General features: G+C 30.2%; 2 protein-coding genes across 2 annotated transcripts in view; one reads left to right on the forward strand and one right to left on the reverse strand.

Moving 5' to 3' along the window:
* LOC100865826 (protein amalgam) overlaps window positions 1-16,914 on the reverse strand; it is a 52,400-nt gene extending 35,486 nt beyond the window's left edge. Inside the window, exons 1-4 of the mRNA XM_086912982.1 lie at window positions 15,877-16,914; window positions 14,791-14,963; window positions 11,517-11,727; window positions 11,054-11,181 (exon numbers count right to left, since the gene is read on the reverse strand). Of these exons, the coding sequence (XP_086769108.1) occupies window positions 11,054-11,181; window positions 11,517-11,727; window positions 14,791-14,963; window positions 15,877-15,916 (552 nt within the window). The 5' untranslated portion in view covers window positions 15,917-16,914. The remainder of the gene's footprint in view (window positions 1-11,053; window positions 11,182-11,516; window positions 11,728-14,790; window positions 14,964-15,876) is intronic.
* A 133-nt stretch (window positions 16,915-17,047) lies between these two features.
* On the forward strand, window positions 17,048-20,132 carry Mat1 (CDK-activating kinase assembly factor). Its single transcript, XM_003693471.4, has 2 exons — window positions 17,048-18,885; window positions 18,967-20,132. The coding sequence occupies exons 1-2, from the start codon at window positions 18,762-18,764 to the stop codon at window positions 19,803-19,805; spliced, it is 963 nt and encodes a 320-aa protein (XP_003693519.1). The 5' UTR covers window positions 17,048-18,761; the 3' UTR covers window positions 19,806-20,132.
* The last annotated feature ends 4,351 nt before the right edge of the window (window positions 20,133-24,483 follow it).

Genomic DNA, 24,483 nt, shown 5'->3' on the forward strand with positions numbered 1-24,483 from the left:
ACATACCAATTTTTAGATTCGTTCCAGTCTCTAGATTATTTTTTACCTCGGGAATAGAAATAATATAATAAAATACAATGAAAGTTAAATAATTAGATCTGTGACGTAGGAAGGATTATTTTTGACAAGAATCGAACGATTCGTTTATTTTGATTTTACTCTTTCTTCAACTGTTTTTTCTATGTTTAAAAAAATATTTACAAAGAGAAATCAATATCTCTTTTGAGCATAATTGGTAAATATGCTGTTTCGAATGTTTCACAGTTCATTGGTTTAAAATATTTTTTTTTTTTTCCAAAATTAACTCCACGATAAGTAGGCGCACAATCATTTCTAATTTTACTTCAGTAAAATGAAGGTTTGAATCCTTTTTACACATTGCGTCAGAAAACGAATGAATGTTTTTTATGTAATGATTTCAAGAATGTTTAATTCATAATCGAAAAAAACTTATTTTTCCATAAATATTGTTCGAGCTGAATCACAGAATAATGCATCGTAATGATTTATTAATTAATAATAAATCTAGAAGAAAAATTCTGTCAAAAAGAAATCTATCCAGGAATGACTCGTATATCCGTCGATCCGTAGCCCGCACGATTTTTTCCGAATCTGCCCGATCCTTTCCGAACTCGCCCGAATACGAGATAGATTACGCGCATGCTTGCGAAATTTTCCATCAATCCTCAACCAAGTTAAACTTGTTTACAAACGGTTATGGGTATATAGAATTTATATATTTCAACTTACGACGACCTCAAATTATATACGTTGTATCGTTTTACATGTACTCGCATAACCTCTTCTTCTCGATCGAACGTGTTAATTTCTCTTGAGAAAGAGGCTTCTAGTTTCAGAAGGAGGATTTATGGATCAAAGTGGTATCGGGAAGAATGAAGAGTGAAATTTTGAACGTTGGGTGTGCACACATATGCGCATGGGCCACTTTTGATCCCAGCACATTGATCACATTCTCTGGAGGCCTACTCGCGTTCGTAGTATGCGATCCATGGATTCTCTGGATGTTTATAAACGCCAATAACACCGAAGAATTTAATGGGAATCGCTTCAACAATTTCGATCTCGATTCATCAGTTTTCATCAGTTTATAGAAAATTAAAAGGATGGTTAAGGGAATGAAATCTGAGAGCGAAAAAGTTCATGGAATTATCTAACAAGTGGAGAATTCATTGGTATAATACGATGAAATGCTATCCCGGAGAATATTGCGAAACGCTATCGTACATATCTATGTATAATGAAATATCAAACTCAATACTCAACAGAGTACTCGAGAAGTTATATTCACAGAGGATATTACGAAGTTTTAATTTTTTCTTGTTTCTATAAAATATAATATTCTTTGTTTTAATTATAATTTCCTTTGTAATTTCAATTTTTTTCTTATATATATATATATATATATATATCTATATATATATATATATATATATTTTCATTTTCGATTCAAGATAGAAAATTAAATAAAATTCGTATCGGTATTCTCATCATTTTCAAAATGATACGTTTTTTTATGTTTTCTGTTTCCTAATAATCTTTCTTTTAATTTTATTCGGTATTAAAAAAAACCGTCATATCTTTCTGAATTCTTTATCCTTCTTCATCTTGTGCAACTAACTCTTAATAATGTTCCATACCAAGTTTAATAATTCACTTTCTTGCTCGAATTGACCGTTTTTTTCAACAGTTCATTATGAAACTTATGAAACTTTTAACAATTCATTAAGAAATTTTTTAATTTTCACAGATATTCCTCACAGTGTATCGGCGGTAACATTTTAGTTATCTATTTTTCATTAATATCTACTTTAAATCAAATTTACTTGAATTCATATAACTCGATTATTGTAAACGAAATTTAATAAAGAAGTAATTTTCCCTAATATACGCATAATTTCCCATTTAAATTTAAAACAGAAATATTAAAATCATCTCATCATTGATTGTGAAAAAGTGATTCGATACTTTCCAAGTTTAAATTTTCTGGAGGGAAAAAAGTAAATGTAAAATTTTTTTCTTTAAAAAGACTCGAAAATTCGTGTTGCGTTGGAAAAATTTAATTTTGGCTTGTGAGCTTCAAAGTCCACGATTTTTTTGAAATTGAATCAAGAGCAAGGGTTGAAAATAAAGCCGACGGTAACGTTTTAAGAGATATTAGTGAAAATAATCCACGACAAACGGAAACGGCGTTTCGAGCAAAGGAATTTAACCATTATTTCTTGTTTGACACGAGAAGGAAAGGAAAATGAACGAATAAAGTTCCGTGCGAGGTTGAGCAATGTACAAGAGCTTATAAAGGTGGATACCGGTTATTTTGTTGCTTTTAAAAAATAAAAATAGAATTACATTTCTTAAAAAGTGTCTTCTCATCATACGATATAATTAATCAAGCAACTTCTCACATTTCAATTGAATTTAAGAACATAAAGTTATTCTACGCATCAACGTTGGATTCGTCAAATCCAAAATTGTTTCTTGTCAAAAATATGGTTGGTCGCATTATTTATTTCAACGTATTTTTTTTTTTTTTTTTTTTTAATATCACCACTCATTTCCCGTCGTTTCAAATTTTAACTTTCCATTCGAAATTTTTTATTTATTTATATAAATATTCGAGAACCGATCATCCCTTCCTTCGTTTTTCAATTTTTCAATCGAATTAAAATTAAGACTTTACATCCAGAAAAAAGGTTATAGTAAACGAATGCACAAGTTTCGTACGTAGAAAAATTGAGAACGAGTGGAGAAAATCGAAAAACTCCCTCTCCAACTCACGAGAACAGTGGAAATCGAAATTTAATCGATCGCAGCTTCGTATTTTAAGAAAAATACGAAGCGAGAATATAGAAAGGGGCGGGGAGGAGGAGGAGAAGGAGGAGGAGGACAGATGGTTCAAATAAACATATCACATTCGTTTTACAGGGGCCTCAGAATTGCCCCTGGTGGTACCAATGGACATTTCACGCTGTACATCGCCCCGGTCAGTTATCCAAGTTTTATTGAATCAGAAATTCTGTTTAGCGTGAAATGGATACATACTCGGTTTTTTTTTTTTTTTTTTTCTGAACATACGACCACTCCCCGGAGAATCATCTTCGATATCTTACATTATCCCCCCGTCGGAGCGAAAGAAAGATATTAAATCGAAACAATATCGTAAATTCTTTCTTAAATGCTTTCTTCTGAATCTTTCAACCCCTCTTCTCCACCGATCACTTTCCACGATCGTTGTTAAATCGATAAAAATGAAACCGAGACTTGATTCTTAGTAGAAATTCGCACTTACCGCTACCGAATTTGTAACGAACGAATAATAGAAAATAAAGAAATTTTACAATTATCGTATTAATCGTAGCATTGTGAGAAGAATGAAACAAATACAATAATGTGAAATTCTTCTACTCGTTACGTTAGATAAAGCGAGGCAGGAACAGAGATTTAACGATGGCGTAACGAAGACGGAACGATGCTGTTCGTTCATGCGTAAAAACATCAATTGCTGATAATTCAAGAGACGGGAATTGAAATTTTTGTATGTTAATTTTTTGGCGCGTGTTTTGCAGAATCGATCCTGCAAACGAACTATATGCCCACGAATAATATTAATATCCTGTATATTTAAATTTCATTTTCTGAAATTTCGTGTTTATCGAAATTTGCATAAATATTCCGTGTTCTCGAGTGAGGAGATATTTATGAGCGAGTAAGAATATTCTCATTGTAAAAGAGGAAGACGATATCTATGCCGATCCAAAATGAAAGGCGTTACACGACGATCTGAGAAACACTGTGCCGTATACGTGAAGTTTTGGGACGAGCATGAGCAAATATGCTTTGAAGTATACATACACGCGTAAATACATTTTCGCTTGGGCGAAATGCGAAGTCGAAAATAGCGAGGAGGAGAGAAAAAGTTATTGAGAGAAGATATTTGTTGAATATTAAAACATCGTATTTTAATCCTACACGATAAATATAATATCATTATGGGGAAATGATTGTTATTTTTAAAGAAATGATGATATAATTTGTTTTTACATTTAGAATGAGGAATAACTTTTTGTACTTTTTTTTTTTATATTGCGGTTTTTTCGATCTAATTATTCTTTCTTCGCAAACAAACGAATTTTTCAACGATAAGATTATCCGTTTCTTTTTTCTTTTTTTTTTTTTAAATAATCCAAATATTTGGCATTTCATTATAATTTACATCAAATTTACAATAGATAAATTTATTCCGCGTTTGATAAAAAAAAAAAGAAATAATTTTTTTTATCCTTCAATTCTAATTACGCGAGCAAATAAAAACACGAAACGTTTTTCGAAATAAAATTTCGTTAAAAGATTAAATATCATTTGTTCCGTCCAAAATTGTAATTTTGGATTGAAAAATATGATACATTTCTTTTTACCGATGGATGTTATTTTGTAATCGAATATTGAAATAATTTTATTGTTTAAATATTGATGTAATATAGGTAATAATTGAATATTTAGTGCGTCCACCATGCGTCGCATATGTGACATTTCAGGTACTTGATGACGAATTATATTACATTAATTTCCATGAAATATTCGTATTCGAACTAATAAACTAATATACGTTCACTACGCTTTTATTCTTTCTTTCTTTCTTTCTTTCTTTCTTTTTTTCGTTATATTGCACAAAATTAATACAATTAAATTTATTTTATTTGAAATAACAGCGGTAACGAACCTACGTCTAATGATAATATCTGTGTATTATTTAATTGTAAATTAATTTAATTAAATTAAAATTAACTCTCCACCGATCCCTGTTTGATAAAAATTTTTACAAAATCAATAAAACAGAAATTATATCAGGTCAATTTCAACTTCAAATATTATCTCCCCCCACCCCCCCCCTCTCACCCTAAAAATACCAAGAAAAAGTTCCAAGAAGAGGAGGGAAAAAAGAAAAAGAAAAGAAAAAAACGAGCCAAGATATCAGAATTATGTTTAATTAACAAGAGAACCACGCAAAATGGCAAAGTGGCAAAATTAGAAACGGAAATAAGAGAGGGAGAGAGAGAGAGAGATCAATTTTGAAGTAGGATTAGAGTAGAGTAGCTCGTGCAAAAGTTTGACTAAAGTAGCCGATGGAGTGAAAATTGCAATAATAATCGAACAAGGTTCCTCTCCTTTCCTACTTGCTAATGCAAAATTTCGTTTTAATATATATATATATAAAATTTATTAATTTACTTTTATGATAATAGGAAAGATCCCAATAACATAATCGATGCACCAAATGTAATCGAGTAATTAAAAGTGACTTTGTATACGCAATCACAATGTGTGGAAATAAAATTTGAAACACTTCTATTTCATTTCATAACTGGGTATACAAATGTGACATTGTGAAAGTGTCGATTCTAGAGATCAAAAAAAAAAAAAAAAGAAAAATGAAAATTGATATACAAAAATATATCGATTAGGATATAGAATTGAAATTTACGTTAGAAATTAAGTGAAATGAAGACAGAATTGTTTCATCTCAATTGTTCATAAATGAACTTAATAAACGAGCCTCAATCGACATTTTTATATATATATACATACATTTTTTTATAACTGATTTCTCGTGAATGTGTTAACATACCCTGATGAAAAATAATTCGAATATAATTCTAGAAGTTTTGAAAGTTTTGATATATTTTTGCAAGATTTACATTTCAAGAGATTTAGAATTGTTATTAGAATTCGAAGCGATTACAATCCGTAAGAAAGTAGATTTTTATTCAATCCACCCGTCACATACCCTTATAAAAAAATAACAAATAAATGGCAGACCTATAAGTGCAAACAGATGAAACTCTTTATAATAATCTTTTTTTTTACAAATATCTTCTCGAAAGCTAAAATCGAATTACATACTAAATCGAGTTCATTTCTACAATCGTGCATGTCGTACAAAAATCGAGGAACCCCCCTTTTCGAGATAATTGCCAAAAAAAAAAAAAAAGGAAAAAAAAAAAAATTAATCCGATCGTTCTCCATGATCACCTCGTCGTCCACGGTGAGTGAATCTCGAAAAAGAAACTTCCGTTGAAAACCTGCCTCAAGGGTGATCGAAGGAGAAATAACAAAAGGATGAGCCGGGGGTAAGAAGTAAAAATGGACGATGGCGAAGTTGCAGCAGACAAAAAAAAAAAAAAAAAAAGAACTGTTACTGAAGAACTTCGATGGAAGCAGAGACAGAGAGAAAGAGAAAAAGAAGAGGGGGAATAAGACAAGGAAGAAGAATAGAAAAAGTTTCTTTCTTTTTTTTTTTATATTGATTAATTGATTCATTGCCTTATTAAATAGAATAGGAACGATATCGAGCCGGGAAATAATAAAAGGGAGGAAACTAGTTCCGCCGCCGAGGGAAACAACCGAGGGAAAGGAAGTTCTTGAAGGAAGTTGATGAAACTGAGCTGTACAGGAGATGCAAAATACGAGAAACGCATCGGTGTTTATAACAAAGTGGTTTTTTTTTTCTTGTTATGACTTTTTTTTCCTTTAAACAATTTAAAAAGATACTCACAACAAAGCAAAGTTGTTTTCAACTTGTTTTATCTCGCGATAAATATAATGTAAATTAATTATTAACTTCGATTGTGCTGTAATATATATATATATATACACATAGAAAGGTGATTTGTTTTTTTAAGTAAAACGTTCATCGACATTCTTCACCCTTGGAGAATTAATTGGAGAAATCGGTTTTGCTATTAAGAGTGGAATAAATACTTCTTATATTTCATTTTCGAAAAATGTAAATTTTTGTTATTTAAGCAAGCGTTTCAATCGTGCCTCTCTTGACAGTAATAGATTCGTTGTAGAAAAATTCAGAATGAAAAATATCCTAAACACAAAATGCACCGACACCATATGTACAAATCATAGAACGGGAAACGTGTCAACACGCACTCACGCGACTAATCCCATCGTAAACTTCTCCAACCCAAACTTCCAAAACTCAAAATCCCTTCGCTCAAACATTTTCACCACGCCTCGAAACAGCTATTACAATCATGAATTTTGAGTAACATTGCTCTGTTAGCGCTTCTACGCGAGCTATTCTCTATTAAGCTTTATTTAAGAAACCCACAATTTTATATTACTTCTTAATACTCTGATAAGTAAAATCTAATTGTCAAATTTAATTAATAATAATAATAAATTTATTATCGTATTAATTCGGGAATTATTCGTGCAAAAAAAAAAAAAAGAGAGAAAAGATTTAGATAGTGTTTCGATGTCAGAAACAATATGTAATGAAAAATATTTCAATTTAAAAATTACAAAGTTACTCTTTGCAAACTTTCTCAAGGTCAAATAAATAATATTTTCTATTTTCAAAACATATTTTCTCGAGATATCTGCCCGGACAGATTAAAATAGGACACCCTGTACATATTCTATAAAGTTTAAATATAAACCAATGTTGATCTAAATTTACTCACGCGTACCAAGGGATTCCTTACACGTAAGATTAAGATAAAATTAGAACAATCCTCAAATATATTGCACGTAAATCTAATATAAATTTAATTACCAATTAATCTAACTTGGAAGATATATCTGTTTCTTGTCACAATTCAATGGAATTATCGAGCAAAGTCTGGAAAAGAAACGAAAAAACTAGTACTAGACACGTAGCTATTGGAACAACGAGTTGAACAATGTTCGCTTATATCTCTAAGAATTGCAATACAGTATTAAATTCGTATACTTTTTGACGCGAATTAACAAAAATTATTGATAATACTACATTTTGATACCATTGATAGATTCATCTATTGTTTCTATAAACACATCTAAAATGTATAACGGATGAACTACCGGTATATTATTTTTTTTTTAATTTCACGTTATAAGAAAATATAACATAAAAGAAACAACGATAAATATATTGGGTATGAGGACTAATGTAACTACGATTATTGTACTTCATCATTGTAGTTTCGGTCAGTAATTTCATTCAAAGATTCTTTTGTATTTTATTTTCGCAAATATAATCAAACTCGCTAGAGATCGAGATTGAAATATTTCAAGTCCAACAAAATCCATTAGAAAATAGCTTTTTGACTAGTGCACTTGTTATACGCTTTCAATGTCGGTTATGTATTTATTGGAAATTACGCACACGTAATCGCAGACATATACGTATATATAGGCGAAATTTTATGTAATAGTGGCAATCTTTTTTTTTTTTTTTTTTTTTGAAATACTTCGAAAATTATAAGAGACCAAGTTATACAAATTTAGTAAAATTAGTTCGAATGATGTGTTTAAAAATATATATCAGGGATAAAATAATCGGAATTATCTCTAATTATCATAAATATTAGATATATGAAATGCTCAAACTTTTTTAATGGCATATAATAGCAATCAATTTTGAAAATATTTCGAAAACTAAAGTCAATTGATATTAATATATACATAAAAAAAAAAAAAAAAAAAAGAAACGTTCAAAATCTCGTTCTATTTTAATCCATTCTAATCCATATTTAAAAATCATCATCGAAATCAGAGAGCATCCTATCCATCGATAATATCATCTCAGATATTTCTTCATCGTGTAACGTTTAATCCGCTCGTTCATCATCAGATGTGCAACTATATAACCAATACGTTATCAAATTAATCTGTGAACGAAATAAACACTAATAACTTTTAATAATAACAATGATTTCCTAACATTAAAATTATATCTTTTCTTTATAAAAATTTCTGTGTCCCGTATTAAAACGAAAATCTAATATCTTCTTACTTAAAATCCAGTATTGGCAATGGAGAAAATGGATTAAAAGGATCGGAAAATTAACGAACAAAATAAACAGAGGAGGAAAGAGAACACCCCGATGCGAAAGATACAAGATAGCAAGAAAAGGAAAGTAAATAAATGCGCACAACGTCGAAAAATAAAAAAATAAAAAAAATTGCAAAAAAGGAGAGATGAAAAAAAGAAGAGGAGGAGGAGAAGGGGAAGGGAACCACCAAGCAGCGAGACAACCACGAGTGTGCGGTGTAGATGTTGACACACGGTCCGTCGTTGAACGAGAGGTATACTATGTATACATATATGTGTGCGAGAGGAACGAGAGCTGATACATCCCAGAAGCAGCTTGTTTAAAGGAGGAATAGGCGAGATAAATAAGGGAGAGGAGGAGTGGTGGCGGTGCAAGTGGAACGAGCGGATGGAGCGACAAAGAAGGGACAGAGGGACTGTAAAGTCGATAGAGTACAAAACATCGGTAGTGGTAGGGAGAAGAGACGTGGAATGAAGACACGCGGATGAGAGGGAGGGGAGAGAGAACAGTACTATGAGAGAAAAAAGGTGGAAACGAAAGAGCAGAAGAGAAGAGAAGAGAAGAGAAGAGAAGGAAGGGGGAAAAAAGGAATATGATATGGAGAGGCGATGGAAAAATTGCGTGTACCAAGGATAGAGCGCGATAGCGGGCGTGTATTCTGTTGCAGAGAAGGTGACAGAGATAATGGGCATGAGGAAGAGGAGAACGAGAGTAAAAATGAGTGAAAGACAGTGGAAAAGCCTGCGAATTGTAAAGACAGGCGCGGTGGTATACAAAGAGCTAGCTGCCAGAGAGAGCTGACACTCTTAAGAAGGATGGACGGGAAAGACAATGCGACGCATGTGGGAGAAAGATGGACGAACGTACGTATGGGCGAGAGAGAAAGAAGAGAGGGGGAAAAACTGGAGGAAGTTCAAGAGATAGATGAAAAATAGAAGGAGAGGGAGGGGAAGAGAGAGAGAGAGAGAGAGAGAGAGAGTCAGATGGAATTGTTAAAAAGGATATAGAAAGGAGTGGAAACAAAGGGGGGTGTATGCAAAGGATTTGGGGGGGAAGAAAAAGAAAAAAAAAAGAAAAAAATGGAGGAGAATGAAAAAAAGACAAAGGAAAAAAAGTATTGAGAGAAGAACAAGTAGGAACGAGTAAGATAGTTTAATTCATTGCCTTGAGCAGGGTCTATTCTAAGATACGAGAGTTGTTACAGTTAAGGGTATGGAAGTTGATTAAGAGGGAAGATCAGGTAATGAAATGAATAATAAAAAAGGCTGCCGCTAAGTGAATATCAATGATACAAAATAGCTGGATTGTCGGAGAAAGAATCGTTTCGTTAATTGAACACTACACTGATTCGCTATACATTTGAAACGAAGTAAAAACTTTCCTGTAAAAATGGGCTGTGGGAGACAATGGTAGTGGTGAAAAAGGAGTTTTCGGGGAATATGAGCGCAATCAAAATTCAGCGTGAGCGTAAATTTGTAAAGACACGAACGAGCGGAATCGTTCTGTATGCCGTGGAGTGCGGCGACTGCTTCTTCGGGAAATAATTGAATAATTCATTTCATAAACTACAATTTGAATAATTTCACCTATTCGTACAATTCCCTCACCTTGTTCGTAATATACGTCTAAAAGGATACTTGTTAGCAAGAGGGGGAGAATTAAAAAATTAAAATCAAGAAGAATGAAAAGAATAGTACAAAAGAAAAAAATGTATAGCGAATAAAAAATTAACCTTATTCGGTAATTTCTTCAAATATTCCTTTTAACCTAGTTAAAAGAAATTATATAATCAAGTACGCGATATGACTACTCATAACTATAGCAGCTAACCCTCAAGAACAATGTTCCTTACGTATCTAGAAAATTCTACTTTTTCTCTCTTTCTTTCTGCTTTTTATTCCATTATTGCTCCGCCGTTTCGACGTGACTCGAAGACTTTTATACCAAGATCAAGTAAAATTTATTGAAATTCTATGCAACTGTTAAAATTGATCGACTTAATTTTTAACCAGATATCATCAAAATCATATAACTTAATGCAAAACACGAAAAGGGATCTTTGTTTTTGATTCGAGATTAAAGCTACGATTATAATATTTCAAATTAATGATGGCTTTCTTTCTTTCCATCATATATACGAAAGAGCATAAAATAATTTGCATGCATACATTTCAAATGCATATATTGATATATCAAAAATTCAATACCTCGTGATCATGAGTCCAATAAATGGCAGTTGGTGGTTCAGGACTGTGACGTACCACGCAAGTGAGATTCATCGTACTGTCTTTGTCTATGAACATTTCTGGTTCCCCAATGATCGACGTTATAGGCTCTGCAAAATAAAAAAAAAAAACATATAAATGAAAATGTATCGATGAGTAATCAGTATTATTTTTTGAATAATGAAAAGAAATAAAATGAAAAAAAAAATAAATAAATAAATAAAATACACATCCATCGTGTTGTTTTTTATTACAACCAGATTCACGTATAATAAAAATAAGCATGAATTGAACAGTCGAAGAAAGAATTATTTGAAAGGAATTTTGATATAATGTTGAAATTGGAAAATAATTAATGCATATGTATGCGCATGGAAAATAACAAGTTTATAGTTGGATTGGTCCGAAAACGCAAATAAAGAGTAAAAGAAGATTCCGAACTAACCGACAACAGAAAGGTGCATAGAATGACCGATTGGTGGTGTTGTTGACACTTGACATTCATATGTGCCAGAATCACGATGCTGAGGATATTTCACTTGAAGCGTCCAGTCTTCGGTTCTAGGGAAGTGTGATGCCACGAATCGTTGGTCGGACGTGTACGTTTCAACACCAACGGTCAAAAGATGGATATCCCTATGCCTTACCCACGAAACCTGAATATAGATAAATGTAATGCACAAAAGAGATCAGAGAACGAATAATATTTCAAGTTTTAAAATAACGATTAATTGACAGATCGATCGCATAAACTATATATATACTAAATATTGAAGCAACCATCAGCGTGCAATTTTGCGTGCGAAACTATTTAAAGTTGAAATCGAACTCGTATTTAACTATCAATACGCATGAATAACTGAAAATTGATTCTATCTCTGATATATTCAATAAGCGGTACCACCATTTAAATAATAATCTCTTTGGCTGTCAGAATATATAGTTATATATATATATATATATATATGTGCATACCAATTATTTCTCGACTCTTCCATGCATCGACATTTGTTTTTATTTAACATCAGCTAATACAACATTTCCATATTAATTCGAACAACAAAGAGGGAGAAGGAAGAAAAACTGAACAATAGAGATTTATCGTATCGTGTTTTTCTCGTTATATGTTTAAAAAATCGTATCTTCTGATTTCCGTTGATAATTCTACACGTAAAAACTGCTCGATGCGGATTTTATGTCGACGACACGCATGTATATCATTTGTACGTATTACACAGCGCCGCAAGAAATGTGATGTTGCCAGGACAACGACAGCATAGATAATTGTAATTAATGCTCCTGTAACGCGTTCTGATATGTTCGCAAACATCAATTTGCATCGGTTGGACACACCGATTGTTGTCGACTAAATAATTATTAACGTTATCCGCTGAGTGACAAACTTTTGTGTGTGCCACACTTACGCGATGCGCATATGTTGATTGCAATTGTGCGCATATATAATGTGTGAATAAAATAATCCGCGTAGAATCATACGAATCATTATCTAAGGAAATCAACGAATCATTTTTTTTTCTACGTTTCAATGATACAAGAAGATTAATTATTTGAGATACAAAACATTTCTCTGTAATAACAACATAAAAAGGGAACAGAAAATCAGTACAGTATTCATTTTTTTTTTTAAATGAAATGAACGTTAATTTCTATTTATCAAGATTATTAAGAATTATTACAAAAATATTTGCTTGAAGTATTATTCTGTGTAATTAACCGGCTACAATGAAATTAAAATCTAAAGAAATCAAGACGTCAGACTAATTAAAATAAATTTATTTTTGAAATGAAATTTATTTTATTATTGTATTCAAAGTAAATATTCATTTGTTAACATATTTATGTTGTATTGACAATAAAAAATTTGAAAAATAAATGTTTACTTAAGAATGATAACTTAAGAAATATTGATCGATATAGGGAACAATATTAAAAAAATGTAAAAAGAATTAAATGCTTAGAATAAGTTATCGTGATGTAGAATATTATTATTTTACGCCTAATAAAATAAATTTCAAAATAAGTTTACTTTAATTACGTGATCTTGATTTAATTTTTCTTTACATTTTTTTTGACTCCTCTTAGGTTTCCCTTTTATCACAATTTTTAATTATGCAGAATAACGAAAAATGCTTCAAGCAAATATTATTACAGTTTTATATACCATTTCATTTAAAAAACACGAGGACGACACTTTCTTATTCCTCTTTGTAGTCGTCACAGAAAAATCTTTTGAATTTCAAATAACTAACTTTCTTATTCCATTGAAATATAAAAAAAAAAATGAATATAATTTCCAAAAACATGGTTTGTAACACTTCATTCGCGAATAAATCTATATATATATATATATATATATATATATATATATATATATGCCACGTGTACGAGAACCGTTGAATATACATCATTCATTTGTAGTCATCGAGTCCGGCAAAATCATCGTACTTCGAAGACCATCATTGCATGCTGGTAGTTTAATGCGGTTTGTGTTATTCTGCCTCGTTAAAGCGCCTTTCTTTAACGCATCTGCGCTCGCGTGTTCTTTTAAGTATGCTACAAATTAGTATTTAGGACGTGCCGATAATCGGTAATGCACGTCGTCGTCGTGGTACAAAGGGATATTAATGAGAAAGACACGATGGATAACCAGGCTTATATCACACATATACATACGGATGAAAAGCCAATATGGCTTTTATAAATCACATTTACTCAAGGCTGCTAACGTTCTGCACCGATCGCACCAACGAGGAGCCATTTAAAATTCACGCAGAGCTTAAAGCATTACTTGCAATTAAAGCTGATTAAAGAAGATAGGTTGAATAGGAATTATAACGTTGAAAATTTAAGTACCTCCTACATGCAATGGCAGAATTTAAAAAAGAACACACAATAAATTATGCTCTGGTGTCCATAAGAAGCTTGATGGAACTGGTGACACATGCATTTACCGTGCGACATGATTTTTCCATATATTTGTACATCTAGTATTACGGTGATTCTTTATTCTTTATTTAATATTTAATGACTTTTTTCTTTTTTCAACGAGAAATTTCGGACACTGAAGGAAGGAAAAAATAAAAAATCAAAAATCAAAAAAAAAAAAAAAAAACAGGCGCTCCTTCTAAAAACAAAGTACTGTGTGCAGAGTTATCGATAGCTTCTCGAAAAAAAGCTAGAGGGAAAACAAGAAGCGAGAGGCAGGGTTACAGGGGCTGGGGAAAGAGGAAAGTTATACGCGCGAAATAAAAACTGCTCGACTGTGCGTATTGTAAAAAAGCGAAGCTTTCTGTTTTGCTTAAATTCCTCCAGTAAATAGTAAAATCGTATAGATAAAACAAATAGATAGAAAGAAATAAGAAATTTTGCATCGATATTGCAATTTCCAACTTCGAAACATTACACGAATAACGTTTTAATGGACGAACTTAAATTGTAATCTCCGTTCCATTAAGTAGAATTTATTCCGATTTATTTATTTCCGTCCTATTGCATTAATTTTCTTGTGTTTTTATTAAACGACGTTGATTGCGTCGTACTCGCGTGTTTGTTTTGTTGTGTCTATCTCATTAACATTCCCGAGCGAAAGTAATTACGAGAAAAATTACAGTCAATTATTGAATATTGACAGCCAATAAAATTACGTCCGCCAACACGAGTCACGTGACTAGCATCCTCAACACTGATTCGTTACCTACCGTACGATCGCCCAGATTCCGTACTCGACAGTTTAGAGTGGCCGTTTTGCCAACCAATGCGGTGACGTTCTTTGATGCCGAGACATCGAAGTAAGGTCCACGGTCGAATGGATCTGGTGGATTCAAATTCTCGTGCATTTCGTGATCAGATGTAGCCCGGGCGAGTCCTTGCACTTTAAGAAAAAATACACACAGAACAAAAAAAAAACAAAACGCACGAACACATATACATGTACAACACAGAAAGCAGCTTTCAGTGAGCTCGTTTCAATCTCCAGATTGCGGTGGATTGTTCTTTGACCCGAAAGATTATTTCCCGTATTTCGCCGCACAGCGAGCCGCTTTAACGGCGGAAACCACGAGGCGGATGAAGAAAAGAGAAAATGCTCGCCACGTTTCGTCGTTCGTTATCGGAATTTTGTTAACTCATGTTTACCGCGAAACTCTTGTGCGCGCCAGAGGAGGCGTGCACTATTTACAACCGAAAGTGGCAAGAAATCATTTTAATGTGTTCCGAAGTGGCAAGTGGTAAAAGATGACGTATAAGTATGTATTAGGTATATATATGTATATCCTTCTAGGTACTCGGACATAGACCTTGCTACACTTCGTCATAAAGTATTAAAGTAGGTGCTAAACTTTGAACGTAGCAGTTTCAGAAACTACTTTATCTCATAATACGTGGCAGTGAACTATCGTCGGCAACCGTCACTTTTCTTTCTTTATACGTATCTTTATAGAAAAATGTATCGCGCCACGGTATCCGCGTTATTATAACAAATGTTTACAATATTATTATCGTTTTTCCGTCTTGGTTATATACCGGGATATATAATCATATTCGGGAAATGACATACTTGCATATCTATTTTATATCTCGGATTGACGGTATATACATATGCATGAAAAATTACCTTCTTTCTTTTTATTCCCTCTAAACAATTTTCAAAAAGAAATTCTTTTCAGGGGAAAAATTCCATTAAACCGTTTTATAGTTACATTGTTTGGAACCGACGATTATACGAGCAATTCAAAAAACAATCCGCCCTGAATCATTAAACACGTGACTAATGAATTTCCACTTACCCGAAAACAATAGACTCAGGGTAAAAAATAAACCCTTCATTTTTTATTTCCCTCTCTCATAGTCGATCCACGATATCGCTCGATATAACCGTCGCGTTTTTTGAAAACAGCCACAACAGTTTCTAGTTTTAACTGGTAGGATGAGGAGATAGGAGGAAGGGAGGGATACGAAAGACAAAGGATTTTTCGTGTTCTCCACGATCGCTGTTCCCGACTTTCATTTATCAATTATTTCCGAATAATTCCATTCGCGGCGCGTTAATTTTCCCTTGGTATGGCGTAGTAATCCGGAATTGAACGTTCGATACAGCATCTCGTGGACAAAGGCGCGGAGAAATCAAAATCGCGAAAGAAAAGTATCGAGTGAATCGATAAGCATCCGATTTTCCATTGCTTTTTCACTCGTTGTCGCCATTATGTCTCTGCTATTCGGAATCTACGCGTTGACATGCATAGAAATTGTCCCCGATACTTCTTCCCCATTATCGTCCGTTTCTCTTCCTTCACCGCGACACTACTGCCTCTCTGTCTTCCCGCTAGAGCATGTCTTTATCCGTGAACTGCTTAATTGACCAATGGTATAGATGAACAACCGACAATTCCTTTCTTTGTTGTATTTATTTCTTCGTATTCTTTAAAACCCACCAGAAATATTCATTTCACCAAATAGATGTTATCTTGTTGCTTTTAAAATGTATTTATTACTATGCAAATTGAACAATTTCAACGATTTTCATCCTTCTGTCACAGCGACGGTCGACGAACGACATCGAAAGGTAATCTCGTGTTCTGTTCGAACTATTTAACCGACAGAACGAAACGGATAAATTTAATTCGCGTGATTCAAGGATCGTGTTATATACACGCGAGTGGAAAAAAAAAAGGTGTGGAGCGTATGCGCGATCTTTGTGAGTTTTCTTGCGTTCAATGAGGATCGTGACGAGAGCAAAAGAGCGCGATAAAACTCGTGTACGAGAATCCGAGCGAAACTGACAGTGCATGCGACACGGCCCGGGAGAGACGCCCTGCCATCTGTCCTTGCACACGCCCCGCTTTCCCTCACCCGAAGTCAACGAGAAGATGGGGTAGACATCGTCCGGCGCAAGCGTATCACTTTAGTTCTATTACGAGCACGCACACAACTATATGAGGCGAGCGTGCAGCATCCTCTAGTCAAGAATCGAATTCCATGTCGGCTCGATCGTCGTCCTCGTCGTCGTCATTGTCGTACACGTGTCACACCAACACACCTTATGCACCGTAACAAATTTCATGCAGCAAAGCGCGGAGTGAGAGAAAGAATGAAAGAGAGAGAGAGAAAAAATGAGACCGGAGTTACTCTTTCACATCGTTTTCCACGTAAACGGGTTGGATCGAGCTTATCGTTTCGATCGTGGCCCGTATAAAAGACAGTAAACAAAACGAGGATGTTTTTTGTATCTATTTTCAATTGTTGGGATTATTGTTCGGACCGGACTATCGCATGCATACATATTGTTATAATACTTTGTGTAAAAATCTTTAATTTAAGTATTTGTCATTTACATAATGCTTCCGATCAGCAGTTTATTGGAATAATTCTCTTTTCTAAGAAATAATTCTCTTTTTTAAGAAGAATTAAAACATAAAAAGCATTACATTTGGTGTTTTAATTATTTGAAAAATTAAATTTGAATTTAAATTATTTAAAATACATTATGCGTAAATTTTTACAAAATTTGCCGTTATTCGAGTTTCTTTAGAACGAAAAAACAGTAGAATATGTTTATTTTTAGGAAATCTTCTTTGAAATATGATTCTGATTAATCTCGGGTGTTTCACGTTAACGTTACGAATGTAATATCTTTGTTTACTTAAGAAATGTCATTGCACATTTTTCACTGAACGTCAAGATGGTTTTACGAAAAGGATTGAATAATGAGCGTTCATAGCATCAGCCGTTGGAGGAAGAAACAAGAACTTTGCGAGGCAGCAAAGCATACCACCCCTTTTGTTCTTTCGAGTATAATGGACATGCATCGCATCTCTTTCTTGCTGCTTTTTAATGTACAATTTACACGATGGAATTGAAAAAGAAATCGATGCCCTAAATCGTTAGAAGTGAAACGCACAAAAGACGTACGGCTTGGTATCAAGGGATTTGACTTGAGTTTTTTTCTCAGAGATTTCTTTTTTCCTTTTTTCTTCTTTTTTGATTCGATAATCACATAGCATACGATAATCGAAAGCTACAGAAAAAGCATATTTTCAAAAATAAAATATACATTTCTCTAATAAATTTATCTTTTAATTTATTTGCATTTTAAACGTTTAAGACAAATGAAAATATATAATAAATTCTTTAGAAATAGAATTAAAATTATTTAATTTAACAAAAACATTCCTTTATAAAATATAAAATGAAATATTACTTATAATTATAATAAAATTATATTATAAATTCTTTTTATAAATTGTAACATTATTTTGTAATTAATTGGAAAAATTATAAATAAATAATTTATAAGAGTATTACAAATTAATAATAATGAATATTTTTAACACCATCGAATTCAATAGTGCATATTTCATATTCGATATTATAATATCGATATAAATTCAAGTTTCAAACTTCAAGCTACATGACAATATGTGAAATTTTAGTTATAGGTTATGTTTCAGAACGATGATGTTACGAATAGTTTACTATATTTTCGAAATGTAAAAATGTTACCATATTTTCATTGTTTAACTATATGGAATGATTCAATTAATTTGAATTTATATTAAAGTCATGTCATATGTCGTAATGTAAAATTTTCTATCCTTTTATCAGTTAATTGTTCTGTGAAAGTAAACGGTTCCTATAAATTTAAATACATATTTGTTTCTAATACCTCGCAAAAATGGATGATCAAGCATGTCCAAGATGCAAAACTACTAAATATCGGAATCCATCATTGAAAATGATGGTAAATGTTTGTGGTCACACATTATGTGAAAGTTGTGTCAATTTATTATTTTTGAAAGGTTAGTTTCTTTATGTTACTTGCTAAAAAAATGTGTTAATTCTTAAATCCTTTACTAAATTTTTATGTTATAATTTTTTAGGCTCTGGATCATGTCCTGAATGTAAAATTCCTCTGAGAAGAGCAAATTTTCGTGTACAATTATTTGAAGATCCTATGGTAGAAAAGGAAGTAAATATAAGGAAAAGAATTCTTAGAGATTTCAACAAAAAAGAAGAAGACTTTGCAACACTAAGAGAATACAATGATTATTTAGAAGAAATTGAAACATTAATATATAACTTGGCTAATAATATTGATGTAATAGAAACAAATAAGAAAATAGAACAGTACAAAAAAGACAATAAAGATCAAATAACAAAAAGTAAATCTAAACTTGGTAGAAGTGAATATGAATTGGAAGAAATGATCGAGTTGGAGAAACAGAAAGAAGAAGAGAGAAGATTGGAAATAGCTAAAGAAGAAATGGAAGCTAAAAGAAAAAAGATCCGTGAGAAAGAAGCATTGATAGATGAGCTTACATTTTCAGAAGGAAATGCAAAAAATATTGTAGAAACATTTGCTTCTGTTATACAAGCATCTAGGAAAGAAACAAAAGCAGCACCTACTAAAGCAACACAGTTTAGTACAGGAATTAAATTTAGCAATCAAGGAGGTCAAAATTATTTGCCTATACCAAAGATCGAAGAAGGACCTTTATATACTTACACACCTATCAAACAAGTAACAGATGGTCCAGCACCACCTAGTTGGAGAGAATTACAAGCTCGTGGATATGTTTCTCATGTACGTGCTGAGTCTGCAGCAGAAAGGGCAGGTGGATTTAAGGCACATGTTGCATGTTTAAGAGCTTTACAAGAATCTATGGCTGGTCTATATTATAATCCTTCACAACGTCAAACAGAATTCACATCTGTGTGATTATACAGATTGTTTTAATATCAAGAAAATCATATCTCTACTTTTGTATATAAAATAGTATGATCATTTAATCATACATAATTTAAAATCTCTGATCTGATTCAAGCAATAAAAATCAAGATAATTAAATGTTTGTGATATAATCAAAAATTACAGGTACACGTGCCTTTGTATATTTATGTAATTTTTATTATTACATATTATATATCATGATTATAATATAAAAACCACATAATTATAATATAATTATACTTGTTCAAAGATTAAGTATACATAAAATTCATTTTTTCGTTTCCATGAAAAATAAAACTTTTTTGTTAAAAATAATATATATTAGTAATTATTTGTCTCTATTCCTTACAATTTTTAATTATTATTTATTATTTATTTTTTATTTTAAATCATTATTTATTTTTTATTTTAAATTAAGATATCGCTAATATCAACTGATGGTATCACAGAGATAAAGGCATAGAATAAGTATTTATATAGTTATAGTATAAATTTTTTATAGAATCAATAAATTTAATATATTATATAATTATATCATTATAGACTATTATATTAAATTAGCATAATATTGATATATTATGTTATTGATAATATGAAAAATATAATATAAAATATTTCATATTAAAATAATCATTGCAAGTTTATCATAGTTAGCTACTTATACTGTTATCGATATGGTAGCCGCATAACATAGTTGGGAGAAGAATCGCTCTATGAATCACAGAGAAAAAAAAAATAGATGTAATATATGGAATTTTGTAACGCACTAGATATAAAAGAAAAAGATAAAGAACAAATTATTTAAAAAGTTACAAAGATTATAATGTAAAAAAAAAAAAAAAATGTAATAATTCTATTTTATAATTTATTAAGCTCGCAACGTACCGTCATAATTTCGTTTTCTTGGCAATACATAAAAATTGGCATCATAAAAATAATATTTTTGTATCAAATAATATTTTTGTATCAAATAATATTTTTTATTGAACAATACATAAATATATTGATTGGTTCTTATTATGTATTTCATTTGTGCCATTCTATAGATGGCGTTAATGTCAATACTTTTTACCTTATTTCTATCCTTTTCCTATTTATTTTGTTTGTTATTTGTAAAGATTATTGCTAAATATTAGATATATTATAATTTTTAAAAATCAAAACCTAATAAATTTTAATATGTAAAAAATTAATTATTGCAATCAATAATTGTGAGTGCAGTCAATTAATTTATATTATTTATTATAAAATTTATAATTACGAATATGATTATGAATTATATAGTAAATAATAATGATTTTTCAGATTTCATCACATGTAGATTGCTATAAATTGGATATTCATATTATTTATGGTCTTATTCATCAATATTTCTTTATACAAACAATTATTTAAAATCAATGATAAATCTTCCTTTTGATGTAAATTTAAAAACGTTCAATTAATGGTGTAATTATTATACAAAATAAATAACAAAAGAAATTCTAAGGAAAATTGACATAAGTTAAAATGTGAAAATAAAAATGAAATTATATTTTAATTATATATAATTTTATAGATATATTACTTTGTACGAATACGTAAGTAAAAAATTTAATAATAAATGATATAAATTTTAATATTATATAAGAAACTGTAAAAATTTTAAATAAAATATCGCGATATCTTATAATTCGCAACGTTGATGCAAAATCGCTCATGATAATTGAATCTAAACATTGGAATTCGAAAAATCAATGAACAAAATCAACGATAAATGGCATTATTTGTTTTAGCTTCATTCGATTTTTCAAATTTTATTTTTTGAAATAACTAACTACGTCAAAGCAAATCTATTCGATTAGAAACTGTGACAACCTATCCTATCTATTTATAAAAAATATAAATGTATACGACTTACCAATCGATATAAAGAAATTATATTATTATGATGTATGATATGCCATTGCGAAGATAGTCATCAAACATGGAAACTATAACAATATGTAAAAAAAAGTATAATTCAAACACTGATTATTTGAAAAAGTTGAAATAAATAATAATAATAATAATAATAATAATAATAATAATAATAATAATATAATATATATATATTTATAATAGAAAATATATAAAAATAATTATCTTTTTGTGTGAAGGAATCGTTTTATTCTTTTGAAAATTGATTTGAAATTGACTCTGACAACAATTATATAAAAAAGAAGAAAACGAAATAATTACTAATGTCTATCTAATTTAACGAACAAACACTGATTCTAATTTCGCGATAAAAAATTTAATTGAAGTTATTGTGCTCTAAAATATTAAAAAATTATCACGGAACAAATACTGAATCCATCGACTATATTACGCAATCATAAAAATCCTGTGAAAATAAAGTTATATTAATATGGAAGAGAAGAAAATTTATAGAAAAGAAATAAAACATATATATATATTTGTATATGTATATGTATAATATGTATATATATATATGTAGTAAATAAATCATTAAAAAAAAATGAAACTGTTATTCACCATGAATATCGATAGCCTATCGATGTGACGCATCACAATTTCGAATCACGAATAGAAAGAAATGTTTATCAATTCGGCGACAAATCGAAACATATCGAATATGATATGAACACGAACTCACAATTTCTTGGAGAAGTTATATTACGAAAAAATGTCATCAGTGTCGAGTATAACATTGGACGAAAAAGAGAAAAAATATAAATATTACAGATAGATATATTTATATATAAAACGCAATTATATATATTAGTGATATAATTTAACTTAAGAAAATAAAATTGATCTTCTTTTAATATGAAAAGACTATAGAAACTTATTCTAAATAAATCTATTTTCGTTAAAACAAATAAAATATCAAAATCATCAGCTAAAAGTCGCTATAGCATGTGTATGTTACAAATTATATTTCGAAACTATCCTAATAATCGAATGATCATTTTCTCAAATGAAAATTAAAATCAATCTATAAAAAAAATTAAAACAAATATATAAAAAAAATTATATTAGGATGAAACAACAAATGAATTCAAATTTCGATTTAATGAAATACGAACTACCGATAACCTAACATAACGAAAAAAATTAAAAACACTAATTAATTTTATCATTACAGTGAAATAAATGAATTATTAAATAAACGAGACTGATAATAATTTGTAAATTTAATAATAAAATACGAATAAAATTATTTACGGTATAGTCGAATTACCGAAGTCACGATTACACGTCCCGTCTCGATGACTTTCGACAGAAGACTGATGTCGCCCGCCACAGTTTACTTAGCGGCTTTCTGATTGGCTAATGTCGTAAGCCAATTCTATAATCAAAATCGCACGGAAAGTTAATGTTTTGCATTATATATTTTAATTAAAAATATAATATATTATTATTAATTTATTTATGTATTATTAATTTTTAATTTACTAATTATTTATTCCATTTCTCATATATTTTTTTATTAATTCATTTATTTATTGACTTATTTATAGATTATCAATTTATCAATTATTTATCAATTTATTTATTAATCTACATTTATTTGACAAATGACTTCTTATCTTTTAAATTACTTTTAATTCTAAAAAATTGTTATTATTGTGTTTATTTTAATATCTAATAAAATATTATATCTCACCGATTTGCACGTCAAGATTCAATCATCATGGACATTGCGATTTTACATTAGTTGCGAATTATATTGCGTTTACAAATCTCGCGTTTTAAATTATAATAAAATGACAATCGCATTAGTATATTGTGTTGTAAAAAATATTGCGATTGTTTTTATTACTTTAATTATAAATTAATATATTTTTTTAGTGTCGTGATTTATAACATCAATATATATAAAATAGTTTTTTATTTATAGAATAATATTTGTTTCGTGTTAAATTCATTTTAAAAATTAGTGTTGTGTTGACAAATGATCATATTGTTCAGTGTTATGTTGATAAATGATTGCATTTTTTATAATAATATTGCATTTATAAATTGCTTATATTTCTTTCGCTCAAAAGAGGTTTATTTATAGGTTATCAAAGTGCAATTAAAATTGTAGTTGTATGACAACTTTTGTTATTTTTCGTTATTATATTTTTCATTATTATATTAATATTTTGTCATTATTATATTAATATTACAATGAAATATGAGTGTGAAAATTGGTTTATTAAACATTTTATTTTGATAAATAGTTAAAACATTTAAGAGTATATGCGAGTTTTCTATTTTTTTTTTGTTTTTTTTTTCTTGATATCATTACATTGCAAATACAAAGTATTTGCAAGTATTTTTCGCGTTTTCTTTTGAAATTTTAGTTTATTAATGTTACAAAATAGAAAAGATGGTTCATTTATAGTTTATATAAAGTAAATAAACTCTTTTGATTATCTTTTCGTTATCTTTTTCTTTTTAGCATTTATTAAAAGCATTTATTATCGAAGATGTTGTTAAAAAATATATTTCTTTTTTTTCTCGGATAAACGTCTCACTAATTCTGTTTATATTTTGTTTTTTAAGAAATCTTTTAACTTTCACAATGAAAAAACATTTCATTTTTTCATCATTAAATAAATCATGATAATGAAAATGTAAAATATCTAATTGAACAATTTTTTAATTTAAATTTTATTTTTAAGATTTTTAGGAT

This window comes from Apis florea, unplaced genomic scaffold, assembly GCF_048593485.1.
Source record: "Apis florea isolate Af1SG1 unplaced genomic scaffold, ASM4859348v1 contig_3493_pilon, whole genome shotgun sequence".
Classification (NCBI taxonomy): Eukaryota; Metazoa; Arthropoda; class Insecta; order Hymenoptera; family Apidae; genus Apis; species Apis florea.